Below are 19,921 nucleotides of genomic sequence, written 5' to 3' on the forward strand. Positions count from 1 at the left end.
TGGGCAGCACTTATTAAAGCTCTGGTCCCTGGGAAACAGATGTTGGCATCAGCTGACCCTTCGCTAAGCCCCACCTCTCTATGCTTGTCAAACACTGCAGGCTACAACAACAGAGGCAGACGTACTAAAATTCATTCCAATTGTTTGAAGCAATGGTCGATTTCACGCAGACGGAAACAAAAGCACACTCTTGTTTCCGACTGATTGGGGTTGATTTTGTTGGCTGAATTGATGAATGTTGCTTAATGACCATTAACTCCTGAGTTGGTGTTCACGCACATTGCAGTGCAGAGCTATTTAGGCTTAATATTACAGAAAAATATTCTAAATACAACACAATTAAAACTTTATTTTGTTCTAGCGTAACATTGTTTGGATGCTTACTGTTGGAAAACATAGTTGGACAGCAACACAGAGACTAGGTTGATGCTTTATGATCCACTTTTACAAGAGAAAAGCCTCTGAGGGTCCAATTTAGGTTCATTTTCAGGAACATGATGCTATTTTGGGTAGTAAGTTATTTAGATGCAGGAGTGAAAACTTTGCCAAACTGCATAAAGAGCTGCTAACGTTAGGTTAGCTTTGATATTTTGGCATCTTGGCTCTCATGTTATGAATGTTTCCCTCATGAAGGATGCATTTTGAAATATTATCTTTAACCCCACATAATAACTTGGGAAGCTAAATATTAACTCACTGGTGTTGGAAGTACTGTTAGGCTACCACTGTGGGTCGCATGCTAATTAGCCTGAAATGCTAGCACTGTGGACACACAGTTTAACCCATTACTTACACTTCTGCTCCTGTGTTTTTGGTTTTTGAAAAGCCTCATTCACACAGCATCTGCCAATAGGCCACTGCAACCAAGCAGCTGTGCGTGTGTGTGTGTGTGTACACCACATATGTCACTATAAACATCATTGTGTGAACAAAGACTGGCAGCTTGCTTCCAAGCAGATAGAAAACAAGTGTCACAACTTAAAGGAGGAAAGGAAAACCAAATCACAAGGTGAAGGCAAATGACAAAATGACTGGCCACAAAGGAAAAGTATCATTGGAAAAGATTTTCACCACAAGCGCCAAAGCCAAGCGGGATCAAATCAGAGCCGGAGTGCCCAGGTGTGGACATGCGGGGGGGGTGTAAAAGAAATAAAGCCCTGAGGCGGTTACAGGAGGGGGGGAGCATGCAGCATTCGTGTTGAAGCATGCGGGCCCGTGAGCAGCTCCGTGTCGGTCTGCACAGATACAAAAAAAAGAGGGGGAGGGAGGGAGAGGAGTAGAGTTTCTGACCTGTGGCTCCTTACAAGATGCGACGCTCTTCTTCCGGAGAGAATTATAAAATCCTCAAGCTAGGGAGGGGGGGAGAAGACAGAAAGATCAGACAAGACAGTTATGTGGCGTGTGTGTGCTGACAGGAAGGAGGAAGGAGTTGGTGTGCGTGCATGTTGAGTGTGTGTATGTGTGGTTAGTCGTCTAGACCAGGGTTAGACATATATGATGAATCAATGAAAACACACGTTGCACAATAAAACATACAGGAATATCACGCATTTATCCAGTCATCCCCACACACACACATGAGGTAAGTAAGCATTCTGGGAAGGACAAAACAATTACATAGTGACTTAAATATCCTCTGGCCACTAAGCTGCTGACATCATATGATGTCTGTCAGGATCGTGCACTAACTTTTTATAACCAAGGACAAATGAATGGTGAGAAGTTTGTCTTGTGTGAATACCATCAGAGGAACCTGAGGTCTGTGACTGCTGCATCTATTTCCTCTTCTCGTCTATCACAGACGCCTGGCTGTTCGCTGTGGCCTGTCTGAGATATGCGATCTTACATGCAAAGCCGTGGGCAGCCTTGTCTGCAGATTAATGTTGTTATAATCCCAGAATTGCAACCTCTGATACCATAGAGGCATTAAAAAGAATTCTCGATACCTCTTTCAACCACGGCAAAAGAGAATACAAGTCCAAGACACACAAAATACCTGCACATGAGAGGTCAGCCACAGCCAAGCCTTAAATCTACATAACGTTTATTTTATAACAAGATGATCAATTTCACAGAGGAATACAGAGACAATTGTTTTAATACTTTACTCCACTTGTCATTAAGACCTCTCTGCCTTTAAACCCCCTGAAAACGTGCTTCACAATATCTTAGGTCTGCATCAGACCGCTCTGTTCGATTAATCTGCAGATCAATTCAAGGTTTTGTGTGCAGAATATCTAAAGGTATTCAGTTAACTATCATGAGACAAAGAAAAGCCTCAAATCCTCACAGCTGAGGTGAGAACCAGCAAATTTATTAGCATTTTTTTTTTTACTGAAATATGACTAAAAACAATTATTGAATAATCAAAATCATTCAAACTTTCTGGTGATTGACTACTTTCGCTGCAACTCCAACAAGCTTGAGCTGACTGTGACCCAACATGACCTCAATTCCATCCTTAGGGAAACATGAAGGTGTGAACCAATTACCTGTGCAGCCATTTCGCCCAAAACCACAAATGTTCACCCCACGGGGCCATGGCGTTGAACCAAATGTTGTCCAGTTCATGTGATAAATGTGGAGATATTCCACTGGATAAATGAAGACTTTAATCTGTTGGTAGCGCTTGATGAAATGTCACAGACCGTCTGACCCTGCCATCACTACAGATTTTGTTCTCCTCTTATTTTATTCATTTTTAAATTCTCTATTCATCTGTACTTATTTCTGTCTGCTGTACGACCCACATTTCCCCACTGGGGGATCAATAAAAGATCATCTTATCCTCCAACTCTTCCAACCAGCATGGCTTAAAAGCATCCTTAGTTATTCTTTATAAAGAGTTTAACACTAAAAGTTAAGCTAATCTGCTCCATCAGGATGGTGTCGGTGTGGTTTGATTATGTCTGATTGACAGAAGATCATCAGCTTTTGATTCAAACAAAGCTAAATCCTAACTGGTGCTTAGAAGTAGCTCAAACCTGCTCACTCTAAACCACTGAGGAGAACAAACAAACAGCAAAAAAACAGAAAACTCTCAGCTGAAAACAACCAAAACTCCTCATGTAGGACCACATCTTCCACAAAAAGAGGTCGATTGAGGAAATAGGTTTTCAGGGCTTTGGAGTCGTGCATCACTAATGAATCAAACTGAGAACAAAGACTTTAGGGAATAATCTGCATCAGCAGAAACAGAACAGTCAGCTGGAAAAATTCTTTTGCTTTTGTTTCCAGTGCATGAAAACAAGATTTCATAAGTCGAAATGGAGGGAAAGTAGAAATCGTCTTATTGCCATTGTGCCAGATGGTTGGGCCTCCATTCACACAACTTTCCAGTCTGTTCCTTTAGACTGCTTCCCTGAACAAAGTGAAAACCTTTACAACAAGGCTGAATACATTCTCCCTGCACAAGTACACCAGCTTTATTCCCACAGTCCCCAATCTAACTCTGAGAGGAAAACATGGACTTATATATTTACTTTACCTTGACTGTAGTTAAGCTTGTAACCTCTAATAGCACTTTTAACAGAGAATCAATGCAAAATTATCTCTACTTCCGACCTCAGTTTATCTTTGACTAAATAAAGATGAACAAAAAGTCAGTAAAATCCCACGATAACAGACTGAAAATGTCAGAGTAGATGTTGCAGGCAAAGCAACAAATGGTGTCCCAGAACAAGGAGACAAATCTTCCAGACAACTGAATTCAGGTCACCCAAATCAACCCAAATATGCAGATTCATTAGCATTTGCTTGGTGGGGTAAGCCACTGTAATGCAGGCCCCCTGCTCCCCTGTATAAAAGAATAATCAGATTATGTTAAGCAGAGATGATACACACCAGACTACAACTGTGGGCAGATCACTTACAACAGATCATATTAAGAAAAAAAAAAAAAAAAAAAAAGCTTTGGATGTGCATGAACATTAACTGTATGTTACTGTCTTTACTCAGATTTCACATCAATAAACTGTGACCACAGCAGTCTGTAATGAATAGGTTGCGTGCTTATCCGTATTAAGATTTGCTGCAATTCTGTCTTCAAGTAAAAGTTTTGGCTGACCGTGAATAATAGCATTTCATTTCAGATCAGTTTCAAGGTTACCATCAGTTTCCCAAAGCCACAGAGGATGGTAATTTGCTTTGATCAAGGTCACGAGCCATGCCTGACAGCACTGTGTAGCCACTTTAAAGATGTAATCTTTAAGACTTTGGTCCTGGTTGGTTTGACAGCACCTGTGGTTACTGGTGGAAACAGCAAATGCTCTTTAATATGACAGGTCACATAAATCTGGGGGCGATAAAACAAACTGTGGCTGCAGCATCTGTGATCTGATGTTATGCTGCACATGTCATGAGTCTGCAGACAGCAGGGAACAGTGACAGGAGCCGGTGACCTCGCTGAGAAGTTGGAGGTGTGCAGCCTGTTGCCCACAAGCTCTTCATCCAGCAGCTCATTGTGGTTCCTTGTTCCATTACTCCCTGCAATATTTCAAACTAATCCACTGTCAAAAAAGGCCAAAAACGACCGTTGTCTTGTTTATAGAGGTATTTTTGATGAATGACAGCTGTCGTGCTAATCTCACTGACAAACATTACATTTCCTCTGACTACTTTTTATTAAATGTCAACTTTGTGTTAAATGCTTTTAATGTGAAGCTGCGGCAGTAGGAAATGATCAGTTTGCATGAGCCGTAACTCGATACTGCATTTTTTCTGGGAATGTCGCCACAGACGCCCACGATGTAACGCTGCAAATGCAAGAGCTTTCATATGCTTTCATCAGTGGGCCACAGACTCAACCACCATTGTGTTATCTCATTCTGTGACAGATTGCGACTTAAGAGACATTTATTTAAATGATAATCTTCAAGATGATTACTTTAAGACAGCGCAGTCCTTCAATATGCGCAATGTTTCATCCTGTGTTTTTCCATCTTCCTCCAGACTCTCACTCTTCATATGCAAGCAAGCACAAATACACGACGCGACGAGTCCCTGCCTCTCGCCCTCCTCTGACAGCATCAATGGAGCGCTGGGAGAAGATGACAGTTGGGTAAGATTGATGAGCTGTAGGCCAAAGGGTGCATCCCCCTCGACATCCTCAGGAAGCACTTTGACTTGGCTTCCCTCGGCTCCTACAAAACCCTGTGACAGCTGATACAGACTTTTTACCATGCGCCCACGAATCCAAATGACACCACGTCTTAACGTCTCCATTCACCGAGTCCTGAGAGGGTGTCGAGTCTGGGTGCGGACCCACGGTGCCCCAAACCACGCCCTCGGTGACACAGTGGTCTGGAGAGGGCACAGAGAGGAAGTGGAGATGTCACGGGTCTGAGTTTTTTAATTGATGAGTGGACTTGAATGAGGACTGGCCTTTTAAAGAGTCTTCAAGCCAGAACAAATTTATTAATAGGCTCTACTTCAGAAACCCAGCCTATGGCAAACATACTGACAGGATGGGCTATTGAGCTCACTCTAATGTGACATCTGATTTTCCCCCGGGCTGATAAAAAGAGCTTTGGTCAGTATCTCATGACCACCACAACTCTCTCAGTACCCTCTGTCTTACAACACTGGCGAATCTATTTCATTGTATCAGGAAGCCTTCATATGAAATGTTAATTGCAACCTAATCCATCAGTCAATCTTTATTTAGCCACAGGTCCAGGCACTGTCAGCTTTTGGCTTTTTATTTTCTTAAAAGTTCAGTCTCACCTCATAAATGGGCTGAATGTCTAAGAGCCCCTTCTGGGCCGTAGGTGTCCATTCATTGAAGACTCAGCAGTGCTTTGAGCTAAACTGCTGCCACCAGCAAGCTAGCATTTCCACAATGACAATGCTAACATGCTGACGCTGAGCAGGTATAATGTTTACAATGTTTCAGCACGTCAGTATCATTATCGCGTGGTGATGCAGTTCAGAGCAAAGGCCACTTAAAAAACAGTTGCATTCAGGTGCTCGTTGGAGAGCTGGAAAAATGCAATAATCAATCTACAAATATACAATCAGGCTGCAGATTGGACAAGAAAAGAGCACGTCTGTTAAACACGTCCTCACAACCGATTCTTGTATTCAAGGTGCAACTTCTGATCAAACATTTGGGAACAGGTTTCTGACAAGCGTACATGTCGCAGCTTTGAGATAGTGACAGTTAGAAAAGCTCTTAACAAGCTTCTGGTCTTTTCTCCCCTGAGGCTGACATGAATACACACGCATGTGGGACTTTGACTGATACAGATACACAAAGCAAACAGATACACAGCAGGCTGGGAAAGGCCTCTCATCTATATGACAGGGTGGTCATTCCAGTAAAAGCCCCCACCACACACACGCACGCTCATTCAGATCTGTGCAGTCACCCTTACTGTCCATCTATAAACATCCCAAGTCTCTGACAGGACTGTCAGCGTGCACCAACCACAGGTGGGGGAGGGAGGGAAGACAAGGGGGACGGAGGAAGAGAAAGAAAACTGGGTTTGCTATGAGAGAGGATATTCGAGCGTGCAAATGCATACAGCGGCAGAGGAGAGAAGACAAAGAAGAACGAGGAGATATGAGTAGGAGGAGGATGGAAGCATTGCTTAAAGAAACATGAACGTATGGTTTGAGGGCTTCAGGAACAACACGTCCTTCCATCTTCCTTTGTGTTTTCCCTAAAGAACGGACGCGCCCATTTGAAGGCGCGATGCACAGCGGAGAGTTTTACACTTACTTATTCAAAATAACACTTTTTTTCTATTGTCAGGTGACACATTCTCTCTGGATTCAGGGCATTGTCTTTGTGTCCTATTTTCAGATATGATGCAATACAGCGAACCCCGCTGCAAATCATTTCAAAAGGGGAAGAAAAAGAACAACTAGGTGAAATTCCTGCTCATTCAAATCCTGGTTGGAGGGCGCGTGGACTCTGTACTTTTGCATACACACATGCATGCACACACGCGCGCACACACAGACACAAAAAGCAGTGTGTTGAAGAGGATTACGCAGGCTTGAATTTCAACAGAAAGAATCCCCGTCTACAAGCACTACGGCGCAAATCTGGCTTTAGAAACTTTCCTCAGCCCAGAGCATCCTGGTACAAAAACAGGAGGCTGAACTTAAAATCCTGCAATTGAAACATGTTCATTTTTGAGGAGGCGAGAGTGCATTTGCTGCAACATCTGCATGGAAAACACAGACGCAGAGATCTTTTACTGCACACATGGAAAGATTGTGCACTTGAGGGTTAGACGCACTTAGCTGGAAAATGATGTATCTGCAGGCTAGCGTGTATCTGGGAATACCAACTGGAATGCACATATCTGAAGGAATGTCCACTGATATCCCGCTATGTGTAAATGTTTGCTCATGGAGGAAGAAAAAGGGGGTATTTGTGTGTGTTTGTGTGTGTTGGAGAGAAAATAAGTGGCTGTCTTCTTCTGCCTTTGTATGAATCTTAAGTAGTCCCATGTTGAGGGGGGCTTTGTTCGCTGTCACTGTCGGGGGGCACGTCCTCCAACTTCTCCCCTCACTTCCTTTCGGCGTTAACATTTATCATTCTTCCCCGACGAACAATCATCCGACAACACGGACTAGCATCTAGCGCACAATTAAGTTACCACCCTCCCCCCTTTTGCCCCTTTCTGGTTGCTGGGATACCTTTCATCCAATGGGACAGCTTGTCAACAACATCATCACTTACTTAGAAACTCCCAACCTTCACTTGACTTCATCTGGTCCAGCAGAGCCTTATAAAAAGAAAAATACTGCTGCATCTTGTTTTCAAAAATAAAGGTTTCCAAGAACATATTTTTCATGTTTTTCCTTCATGTTGCATCCAAAACACTTAAACACTCCAAGCCTGAATGTCTGGCTCTGCAAAAAAAATTGCAATGCATCCTTATGAGAACAGCTGAAACGGTGCAGCCTTCTAATTTGCAAGATAAATTCCCCTTTGGGGAAATATAGCATTATCCAGCGCTACCAACCAGCTTGATGCATGATATTTTATGGTGACATTAAAGCATGCTGGCATTAGCCAGGGGAGCTACCCTGAGGGCTGGTTCATAGAAAGACTGAGTGACTCATGAGACCTCCCCCCTTCGCTCTCTCTTTGCTCTCAAAGGGGTCAACAGGTGCATTAGCAATAAGTACACTGAATCACATCAGCCTCATTTCATCTACCAACACCACCCTGGGTGCTTTCTGCATGCATGCATACAAACCTCTTCCTGCACAAGCATCCATGATCACAATGATTCATCATTCTAAAAACAACCTGTTTCTTCTATTTCATTGCGGGCCACACTTTTTTTTTTTTTTTTTAAACTGCCCCTTTCATTTTCTGTAACTCAAGCACATAATAGGCCTGGCCTTGTTTGGCCTTCGCCGTGTTTTGCGCCTATCCCTTTCAGCTGACTGGCCTGCACCACTTATTCCGCTTATTATGAACGCTGACAGCAGATTATTTTGCTTACTGCACCCAAATTCTCCAACCTCTATAGATAAAAATCCAACAAACGGCGGACCGAGAGACAAAGGCAAAGTTGACAAAAGAGACAAAAAGAGAAAAGAGATAGGGAGCAGAGAGGACAGGTCCACAACCAAAAGGGGGAAGGGAAAAGATGAAGAAGGAGCCACAAAAAAAAGAAAAAAGGGGAAGAATACAAACAAGGAGTGAAAGGAAGAGGTAGTACAGCAAAGGCTCAAACCCTTTAAATGTGTTTTGTCAGGGAAATAAAGACCAACTAACAGCAGCAGCAACATACCAGCACAGTGAACGAGGATGCAAATCAGCCCTGATGCAAATGTTACACGTCTTCAGGGGCAAAACAGGCTGTCTTTATCCCAACACGTCCCCCCCATCCCCCCAACACAACACGCTTCTCTCTGTGCTATCAGAACCCCCCAGACTCTCCTCCAGTCCTGCACTGAAACACACTCACACACACACTTCCAGGAGAGAACAGTCATCACAAGAGACAACATCATCTTCTTACTTGACAGTAAACAAAGGCCAGAGTACAGTAGGCTCTTCACACAAACACACACAAACACACTTCAGAGAGAGAAACCACTTACTTGTCTGTCATGGCGTCGGCGAGCGAATACTGATTCATTAAAACTTCTTTTCACTTGTCTTCACACAGTTGGAAATGCTTGAGGGAGAGGCCTGCGGGCTGTCACAACACCAGTCTGCGAGGGAGGGGGGAAAAAGCAGCGTTAGTTTCACGCGAATCATTCGTTCACACCTGCAGGTCGACAAGGTAATTTTAATACCTCCTGGACTTTAACAAGGCTGCGACTGACGACAATTATCATTATCAATTGTTTTGTCTATAAAATGTCCAAAATTGTCACAGCACAAGCCAATGTATTCAAAAAGCTCGTTTTATTTGCCTAAAATGCAAAGATATTCCATTTACTACCATAAATGACAAAGAAAAATCTTCACATCTGAGGCATAAGAACCAGGAAATGTTTGAGAAATGGCTCAAATAATTACTGAAATGTGTAATTACAGTTCCAGACACTCCTACACAGAAGCATCAAAGCAGGCTGATAAACACTCATAATTAAGAGCACAACATACTGTGAGTCGCATATTATTAACATACATATAACAGTCTTTGTAATGGTGATTTTGTCTTTTTAGCATTAATCGTGTGCATTATTTTGTTCCACAACGTGCATGTAGGCCAATTAGCTCGACGTTTCAACGCTCACTGATGACAAAGGTCTGAGCAGATCGCTTCTATCGTGGCGGCTCCTGCATCACGTCAATCAGCGAGAACAAAGAAATCCACCCAACAGGCCGTCGCCCAGGCTGGGACTGCACAGCTAACTTTGCAGACATGCTTCACTATCTCACAATTAGCCTGGCAAACGCCGGGTCTCTCCAACTTTCTGGGGGATACTGTTACCATAGTTACCAAGGCAGCCAACCAGCCAGCCAGCTAGCATAAATAGAGGCACCAAGGAATCCTCCTGGTAGCAGACAGTATGAATCCAGTCACAGACGAGGAATGCATTGTGTGACAAAAAAGCAATGATGACAATTTTGGATCAGTGCAGCCGATTGTCGCCCAGCGTCACATTTGCATACAAAAGATCATAAAGATTCCAACTTACAAAGATGGCATGACTTTTCCATAAAAACAAACCTCTCATATTTGGGAATTTGCACATAAATCAGCAGATGTTCACCACATGCACATGCATTCTGATTTTTAAACTTTAATGAGGCGATGAGGCGCATCCTGTGTCCCCGCTGCCTGATGAGCAACCACCAAAACCTGGCACCGGCTCTTCAGCTTATCTGCCTTTAAAAGATTATGATAGCAGCATACTAGATTCATAGATTATGCCCCCTTATGTGTTAACACGGTGGAATAACACAGATTGCGGCCTGCCAGAGTGGGATTTAGGTTCTATAAGCAGATAAATGTTAGATACAAATTCACAGACAGTAAAGTACACATAACAGACCTGAAGCAGAAAAGGAAAGCTTTTAAAATCATATGTTTTACCTCAAATACATGTCTACTCCAGTTAATAATCCAACGCTGATTACCCAAAGAGGACTTAATGGTTTTATCCTTGTCAGCTACAACTGGAGGGAGACAGAGGAGTGGAGGTAGGGACTCTCCACCCCACCCAATCCTATCAGCCCTAAACCCAGACATACAGCGGCAGCCTCGGAGCCAGCCAGCAGCAGCGAGGGGACCACGGCTCAGCAGGCTGATGTGCCTCCTTTTCCCTGCTTTTCTTGAACCTTTTCCAGAGCCCATCAGACCCGAACTTGAACTGATGAGCAAATGCATTTGTTTACCAGTCAGCCCGTCTCTTTCATTTTCCCGTCTAAAAGCAGCTCACTGGACTTCGGTCCGACTGTCTGTCTGCAGTGCAGAAACAGGCATTAGCCGTATACACCCAAGTGATCTCCCGTAATCACTTTAGTTCCATTTCCTCTGGTCTCTCAGCGACTTTGTTTCTGGAAAATATTTTCGAAAGGAGAAAAACTCCAAATTTGAGTGAATGAATGAGGGTGACGGCGCAGGGTTATCGGCCAAATTCTCAATTTCAAAAGGGGCGAGTGTACACCAGAATGCAATGGATCAAATGTCACAGCCTCGCTCTCCAGAAGCACAATGTGTATATTTCCAATTGATGTTTCCTTGCTGCATTCTTGAAATACGCAAGAGTCTATGCTTTTGCACAGTGTGGTATGAGAGCTTTATGTGAAAAACGTCCCATGCTCACTGTTGAGATGGTGTATGTAGTTTTCCTGCAAAGCCAGGAGTTCCTTACCCGAAACCCCGAATTAAACTCCTGCCTTCTCACGCAGACAATGATACAGCGCCTGGATGCTGGCGTTCGATACTACTGAATGCAGTGAAGGAGAAGGAGCAGTCGAACTGTGCTCCAAGAAATTTGCAGCTGGTGGTTTCAAAAAGGTCACGTGAATGATAGCAGATGGTGGTTTGCACCGGAGCACAGCGGAGATACAGACCTACTCAGAGCCAGATGAACAGCGCTCTTTGAAGTGGAGTGATAGCACTTGAAAAGACATATCAGCTAGCTTTGATCTACCTGAGCCCAGCACTCACAAACAATCAAAGCAAGCATCTTTTCCCAAGTGTTTCAATGCCCAGTTAAGGAGAGCAATGTGTGGCATGATGAAGGAAAATGTCCAAGCTGGGAGGGCAATGCCACTCGCTCTTTATAGACTCCTAACAGCAGCCAGCCACCTGACGACAAACGCTTTCCTGGGGGAGACACGGTGCGATGATATTGATCTTGTATTTGCTTTAATCAGCCTTTCTGCACAGTCACACTCGCTGCTCTGTTCTGAAGCGAAGTTCAGTCTCAAGACTGCAGTTTTAGCCACAATATGTGAAGTTGCACTGCAGGAATATCAAAACAGGTTAGAACTGATCCGCTGACGGCAACCATGAGAGAAATTGGACTGCGCAACTGCTGAACCTGCACAACATCTGACCAGAATATTAGTACAATATCCAGTACTGAAATCTATTTGATGGTATGTAAGCTGGATCTTTGAGACAATCACTCAAACGTCATGATCCTTCTCGAACTGCTCCTCAAACTAGTGACAGACCGATTAATCAGTCCAATATCTGGCATTTTGAGCTAATCGCTATCATTCAGTGTCTGCGCTCATGAGGCCAATTTAGCAAAAAATGTAGATGCAGATACGTCAGAGACAACAGACATTTTTTATTTTCAAATATTTTTCTGTGTTCGAGTGAATAATACATTACTGTGAACTAAAGTTTCATTGTGGCCAGAAACAAAGAGATGCTGCTGGGTGCACCAACACTGTTTATCTGTTAGGCAAGTAGAGGAATTTTCACTCTCTTTCAGTAAGAAGATGCTGTCTGCTGATAAATACTGCTGCTAAAGGCACTCAAACTTTATTTTACATTCACTTGTTGTGTGATTACCTGCCGACATTCATTTAGCTGATACATTTTTTATATAAAACACGTTCACTGCAGACAGACTGCAGATCTACTTAAGCAAACGGTGACAATACAGATAACATTAGTGTTAAATAAATGCTTATTTAAGTTCAGCAATTGTGTCTCATTTGTTAGTATTACTAAGTTTTTACATTTTATCACATGCAAAAAACAACAACATGATATCAGCATTAAATATCAGCCATTAGCTGCCCTGCTCTCCAAATATGGATCAGTCATTGACTAACCTGTATCTGTCGACCATCACTTCAAACCACGACCAGTCTGGCCAAAATTCAGGTCTAAAATGAGTCAGAGTGAAATGGCCGAATCAGTAAATTGACTGCCAGCTTTACTGTAAACAAAAATGAAAATACCAAAAATCTTGCCCTTCTTTACACATTTCAAATCTTAGCCCATGCAGCCTAATCTCAGTGATCTGTGTGGGTATTTCCTCAAAGGCACAGCAGAGTCCCACTCACTGCATCATTAAAACACTGAATTATTCACCTCCCAGATGAGCTTCTGGTAAAAATAGCATGCAGCGTACCAGAGGCTGCGCTGCACCAGGTAAACATAAACACATATCTGACTGCCGCGACAGAGGGAGAAGGTATTGACATCGTGAGACGGCAGCAGTCAGCACACTTCACGCGAGCTGTTTGCGACGTGAATCTTACCATAATCTGAGTGGGAAGATCCTGCAGGCTGAGAGAGAAGAGCGCTGACAGAGAGGCTCCTCCAGCCTGGCTCAGTCACACTGTTATTACTGGGGAAGTCACCACTGATTTACAAGACAGATGCAAAATAGAATAAAAAAAAACTGATAATCCAGCACGGCTAGTCTGTCACCTCCTCCCTTCCCTGCTCCCCAGTCATGCTCCTTCTCCCTCACACTCCCTCCTTTGGTCTCCCTCTGCCTCTCTCTCTCTCTCTCTCTCTCTCTCTCTCTCTATCTTGCACGATAAACACTTACAAAAAAAAGAAAAAGCTCAAGAGGCTGCAAAGGGTGGAGAGACGGTGCTTCTCTTAAAGGTCTGTTTCACTTTAACGCATGTCAGTGACAGACTGTCTCCATCTGAGGGTCTAACGAAACGCCCGGCGTTGCCTTTCCCCCGTCAAACGCTGCACGCCAGCAGAGAGCGACAGCGCAGAGATCGCGCCTCTGGAAAGCATCAATGCACACAATTGCTGAGGAGGGGGAGGGGGAACTTGGGGTGGCGGGTGAGGGGAGGGAAGCAGGGGGAGGGGGTTGAGGTTAGGATAGTGTGTATGTGTGTCTGTGGGAGTGTGTCTATTGTTGTGGGGATGGTTTTTTTTCCTCTCCTTTAAGGAGTGAATGGGGTCTGCAGGTCCAGCTGCTGCCCTCTCTCAGCACTGTATTTAGCCCTGTGCGATGGACACTCAGTAGCCACTTTATTAGGTACGCCTAGCTAAAACTAATGCACCCTAATGCAACAATCCGGCAATAAATCGTCCCATCATGAAGTTTATAATGTTTAGCTTTTGTTGAAACCGTTTTAGAGGGGTGTATAAATAACTGCTGGTTATTTTGGAGCCTGCAGTTTGTGGCGCTGTTAAATTATGTTGCATCATACTGAGAGATGTTTCAAATTATCATGTTCCAACCCATTTATATCAGCGAGGGTACAGTAAATAATAGAAACAGCTCTCTGTAAACACTGAAACAACACTTCTCGAAAACAGTTTCAAGAAAACTGAGTGTTACAACCTTGATGGTTCATGGCAGGACTGCTGCATTAGTTTTACCTAGCTGTACCTAATTAACTGGCAGCACACACAGACAGACACACAGGCTACCTGTAAAGACAGTTTGTAGCCTCAGGCAACAGATCGCTGACATTGGGACTATTTCTCACTATGCAAACACCAAACAAAGTGAGCGGCAACAAGCTGATAAACCGATTAAAATCTGCTGAGAGCAAATGAACTTTGTCATGCGACATCTTCCTGATGCAAAACTTTCACCGATTAAAACAAATGCTGCCGAGCATTTAACCGCTGAACCGCTTCGCTGCAGATGAAAGTTGCACAAAGACAGAGAGCACTCCCTCCGTTCAGCTGTGTCACACAGTGATATCCTCCACAGTAACAGAATGTACTGTATGTAGGCGAGCTCCCCGCTCCATTCCCTTCCAGCTCCCTGCTCTCAGCAACACAACGCTGGGAACCTTTTCAAAACATCACGTAAGCTGTCAATAGCACTGCAGCAATGCATCAGTAAGCTTCCTGCACTCTCAGCAAAAATCACTCATAGCTGTGGGTGTAGCATCTTGGGAAATCTTAACAGATTTCCTGTACAGTTTTTATGAATGCAATTACTGCCAGTGCTTTCAAACAAATAAATGGCTGCTTTGCTGCGGATGCTAACACTAGAACTACTTTTGGCCGATGAAAAGCGCTAAAACAACTTAGCCTTGAAGGGTGCGGACTGTTCTTCACCTTCATTCTTATCTAACATGCCAAACAACAAAAAGCAGGAAACCAAGCTTAGCGTCCAGTGTTGACGGATTCAAAACCACCATTCAATCACAAGACAATTTTGCCGAGACGTCTCTGGAATGCAGCGATGCATTATGCATGGCCGGTAACACACCAGCACACACATAAAGTGCCTGCACATGCCACTGTCTGCCGCTGATATGGAGCCAGATGCTTCTCGCTTTGCCAATAGGAAATTATTCCAGCCCGAGGGGTGTTGGGGTACTTGGGTGTGGCTGGGGAGGTTTGTGTTTGTGCATTTCAAAAGGAGGTGGGGGTTGTCCCAGATGTCTGCTGCACAGATCCAGCACAGCACACCTCAACATCAGAGCACCGCAGACTGGCCCCTGACCCCTGCCCTTTAACTCCTGCAGGACCAAAACAATGAAGCCGCTGCAAGTCATACATCAAACTCGCCGACCTTGTTTCCTAAAACTGTGACATCCAATAGGCTCGTGCGAAAAGGTCGCTATCGTTGTCATGTTTCATCTCTTCGCATGCAGTGCGTATTTTTTAAAGTAGGAAGGTCTTATTTGCTGACTCGGCTGCCTGGAGACTCCTGATAATTAGATTGCTAATGAGCAGGAGGGAGCAGTATGTGTCTGTGTCAAAGACGTAGCACCTTTTACAGTGCCCTCCACAGCAGGAGGTGGAGTCCTTCAGCCCACATCCATTTGCAGGTATTGCAGCCTGTTCTACCACAGGAGCTGGCTGACGCCCAAACCCAGCAGAGGGGACGCGAAGAAAGCCCCTGAAGTCTCATGAATGGTCACCCTCAAACCCATTACCAGTTCATTCAATTACCTGACAGCCGCTCGCTGCAGGCATGTGAGGGAACGTGACATCTCTTAAAGCGGGGTCTCCTTTGAGGTGGTCGTCATTTGGATTTGAGGAGCGACACACAAACGCAGCGTGTGTGCTTAATGTGAGCTCCTAGACGCAACTCTGGATACGCTCCAGCAAGAACCAATTTCCAACCTTTTACAAGAGAGAGATTTGACAAGCGGCCAGGGCCGGTGCTGAAACCCAAACAAGGCATCCAAGTAAATAACCCCTGTCATCCAAAACAAGTGCCATTTCTGCACAAAGTTCAAGTTTAAAACAAAGCTCTCTTTCAGCCACGCAGGTCCCGACTGAATCCTCCCTTCCCACCCATTTTAAATTGATTATAAAAAAAAAACAAAAAACTGGAATCTAAAGACGGGCTTGTGTGTTTATGTGTCGTTATCATTAACAAGCAAGAGCGTCCTGTGTAATTTCATTTAGCACATGTGAATCCTGTGCTTCCAATGAATGTGGGAAAAAGAGCAACTTAAAGGCAGTTCAGCCTCTATATAACACAATTTCAACAAATTAGACACGTACACACACACACGTGTTAAAAATAGACTAATTGGCTTTCTTAAAATAGGAAAATTACATGTGTGCAAAGGCTTCCTCCCATAAAAAGCAGGTATAGCAAAATAACAAATCTCCCGTATTTAACCTTCTTCCTGATGGCAACTCCAAAACCTGCAAGAGGCAATAACAAGCTTACAACATAAACAGAACCTGTAACCTGAGGGAAAGTCAGACTGACTGACAGAAAATGCCTGAGCAGCTCAGCAGCACGCAGCCACTGGTTTAATGATTTGTCTGGTGCTGGTGAATGATCGCACTGCAATATCCTGTTCTGGCTAGTTCTCCGGGCCCCCCTGAGGGTCTGGCTGACATGTTTCTGGCTTGCCCGGGTGCCACTGAAGCGCCAGCCAGCCTATCATATTGACAAGATCCGGGCGACTGCCCTCATGCCTGATATGACCCAGCCGAGGACCTGTGGAATCAAACTCGATGAGGCAGAAGAATTACTTATTGAGGCCGCGAGGGAAGGGATGTCACAGCCAATGCAGTTTGGTGAAACGCTGAGCGAAGAGGAAGGAGAGGCGGGGGTGGTTAATGTCGCTAACGAAGCTACGGAAAACAGATTTAGAAAACACAACAGCTGCATTTAGGGACAAATTAAAAAGCTGGCATGGTCCAAAATTCCACAGTGCTTATGCAATGTAAAGTAAAGTAAGCCTGTATATTATGTGAGGGGCGTTGCTTTGCTCTTAAGTGAAGGGCATTCATTCATGCATGCATTTCCTATGAGCTTATATGACATAAAGAGCATGTGGGAAAGAAAACTCTGCAATCGTCTTCACATAAATTCAACTAAAAACCCCAAAATGTTCAGTTTACTACAATGGAGGACAAGGAAAAGCTACAAATCCTCACATGAGAGGCTGAAACCATCAAACATTTGGCATTTTACCGTGAAAAATTACTTAAACAATTAATCAATACAGAGTTGAAAGACTATTTAATCACCAGGCAACTAATTCAAGTAATTTTTCAAGGAAAACTGATGGTTCCAGCTTCTTACATGATGGTTGTAGACTTTGGATAAACATTTGAAGTTGTCAATTTGGACTAGCAGATAATAGAAATAACCATTAGCTGCAGTCCTACGTCAAACTTATGGCATTTTGCATGAAAAATTACTTAATTAATGGTTGTGGAGCTGAAACAATTAGTTGATTAAAGGATTTAATGAGCAGAAATGTATCATTCAGTTGTTTTCTGAGCAAAAATGCACTGAATCGAGCTTAAATGTAAATATTTTCTGCTCTTCTATGATTGTATGTTGGATATCTTTGGGCTCTGAACTGCTTTTTGGACCAAAACAAACAGCATGAAGCCATTTGCAAAATTTTGACGACCAATTTTCTCCTTTTTCTAACATTTTATGGACTAAATGCTTCACTGATTGAAAAACAAATTGGCAGATAGATCAATGATGAAAATAACAGCTAGCTGCAAACCCAGTCCAGTTTACTTTAATGGTCATATTACAAGCAGCTGACCCGCAGTCCAAAACCCCAAAATATTCAGTTTACTATGATAGAAGACAGCTGACAAGCTGGAATCATTCAGCTGGCATTCACTGCTTCAAAATAGGTGCAGATTCATTTTCCCCTCAATCAACTGATCGATGAATCGTTTCAGCTTTGATCTGAAGTCATACACAGAAGAACTGGGGCTCCTGAGGGCCTCTGTCTCTCCTTCAGCAGCTCAAAAGCCTGAGCTTGATTTGAGGGTTTGAGGCGGCTAAGGGAAGGCGCACAGTGATGATGGTGTCCTTTGAATTATACTGCAAAGAGCCAAGAGGAGTCCCACACAGACTTCAGCTCGCCAGGCCAGAGGGCAAACGCTGAGAGGAGACAGCAGCTCCATAACTTCTTATTACGCCCTCTGGTCCGCACATCTTCCCAGCAGATAAGACGAGACGTGCATGCAGGTGAAAGGTTTACGAGCATCTGCTGATGAGGCCCAGCTGCAGCGGACTGCCCTCCTGTTTTGGCACAAAAGCTCCACAAACACACCTTGAGAGACAGAGCAGTGCACGCTGGCAGCCGGATGCTCCAACCAGTCTTCATATAAACTGTGGTTACGTGGATGTGCGTCCCAGTGCTGTCAATAAAAGTCTTTTGTTATTGCGGTGAAAGAGCACCCTTGATTTATGCATGCCAACGCTAGAGACCCCCCGAGTGACCTCTGGGTGCCAGAATGGCATTTTGAAAGTGCAAGGGGAGTTTAATCTTTAAAAAGATTTGTGTGAGCACGGCTGGCGGACGCGTAATCTTATATTTACGAGTTATTTTGCGCTTCAAGGACAGCTGACAGCGACTACGTGGACTCCTTTGCGCGACAAGTCGTCCGCTAACATCTTATTTATTCATGTTTTTTTGCGCAAGTTCGGCTTTGAAACGTCGCAGTGAATGAATTTACAACTTTTACGCGCAGTCAACACACGAAAGAGCGCAAAAAAGGGAATATTAACGCCGATGGAGGTTTCATCGGGCTGCAGAGCAACAAGTGCAGCTGAGCCCGAAGTCCGCGACAGCACGCATGAATACGACCAGCAGGGCACAGGCTGAAATGAGTGAATTTGAAGTAGAAATAAAGTCCCGACGGAACTTTCAGCGGCTTCAGCTCTGCGCCGACGGGAAGCCGGATGGCGCAACTCACCGTTGAGAAGTTTTCCTCTTTGTCCCGGTGAGCTCGGAGATGAGCGTCGATGCAGCGGCAGCAGCAGCGTGACAAAGTTTGGCGTGTCGCTCCCTCTCAGCGCAGCATGGCGGCCGACTGCATTCAAACCTCTCCGGGCTGTGATATCAACAGACAGGGGGGAGGGTGCAGGGGGAGGAGGAGGTGGCGGTGAGAGACCTAGAGGTGGAAGAAGTACTCACAACTTTTCCTGCAGTACAAATACTCTGTTACAGGTAAAAGTCCTGCAGCCAGAATTTCAAGGATAGGCATCAAAATAGTTTAAGTACCAAAAGTGAAATTACTGCAATGCCAGATTAATGTGTGAAATTATTAGATTAGTGTTCTAAATTCATTCATGTGTTCAGTGTTGCAGCTGGTTAAGGTGGTTTAAAGTTTGTTTTATTCATACAAAACATGTGTCACACTATGAAAAATGATGCATTATTATTATCATTTAAGTTTTTAAAGTAGTTAAAATTAGCTTTACCTCCTCCAGCTACAACATTTAAAAGAATTTCTATGTTAATGCACCTTTCGGTAATGATATAAATCTAATAATATGACACTCTAAAAATGGCCATTCTGCTTTGCTTTTACCATTTCAAAGTTTGAATGCATGACTTTCACCTGTAATGGAGTATTTCTATGTTGTGGTTTTGCCACTTTTACCCCAGTAAAGGCGCCAAATACTTCTTCCACCACTGCTGAAGCCAAAATAGACAACTACTAAAGAGTGACACACTATAATGCAATATGGTGTTTTATTTGTCTTTTTCTCAGTGACCTTTCTTTTCATGTCATGTAGGGCTGTGTCCAGGATTAGAAAAAGTAATCCCCCAAATTGCTGACTAGCCAACAACCAAACTCTGAAA

The 19,921-nt window shown here is 43.9% G+C and overlaps 1 protein-coding gene across 7 annotated transcripts in view; it reads right to left on the reverse strand.

The window, feature by feature from the left end:
* The window catches only part of sema4d (sema domain, immunoglobulin domain (Ig), transmembrane domain (TM) and short cytoplasmic domain, (semaphorin) 4D), a 41,217-nt gene extending 22,144 nt beyond the window's left edge, over positions 1 to 19,073 (reverse strand). For 3 of the 7 annotated variants that reach the window (XM_070988720.1, XM_070988719.1, XM_070988715.1), the window contains exons 1-2: positions 13,157 to 13,452; positions 9,073 to 9,186 (exon numbers count right to left, since the gene is read on the reverse strand). In XM_070988720.1, the coding sequence (XP_070844821.1) occupies positions 9,073 to 9,110 (38 nt within the window). In that variant the 5' untranslated portion in view covers positions 9,111 to 9,186; positions 13,157 to 13,452. Of the gene's footprint in view, positions 1 to 1,290; positions 1,350 to 9,072; positions 9,233 to 13,156; positions 13,453 to 19,028 lie in introns of those variants that run through there. The other 4 variants (XM_070988723.1, XM_070988718.1, XM_070988716.1 and 1 more) reach the window with 4 other exon arrangements.
* Between the last annotated feature and the right edge of the window lie 848 nt (positions 19,074 to 19,921).

The sequence above is a fragment of the Chaetodon trifascialis genome, chromosome 20 (assembly GCF_039877785.1).
Source record: "Chaetodon trifascialis isolate fChaTrf1 chromosome 20, fChaTrf1.hap1, whole genome shotgun sequence".
Lineage (NCBI taxonomy): Eukaryota > Metazoa > Chordata > Actinopteri > Chaetodontiformes > Chaetodontidae > Chaetodon > Chaetodon trifascialis.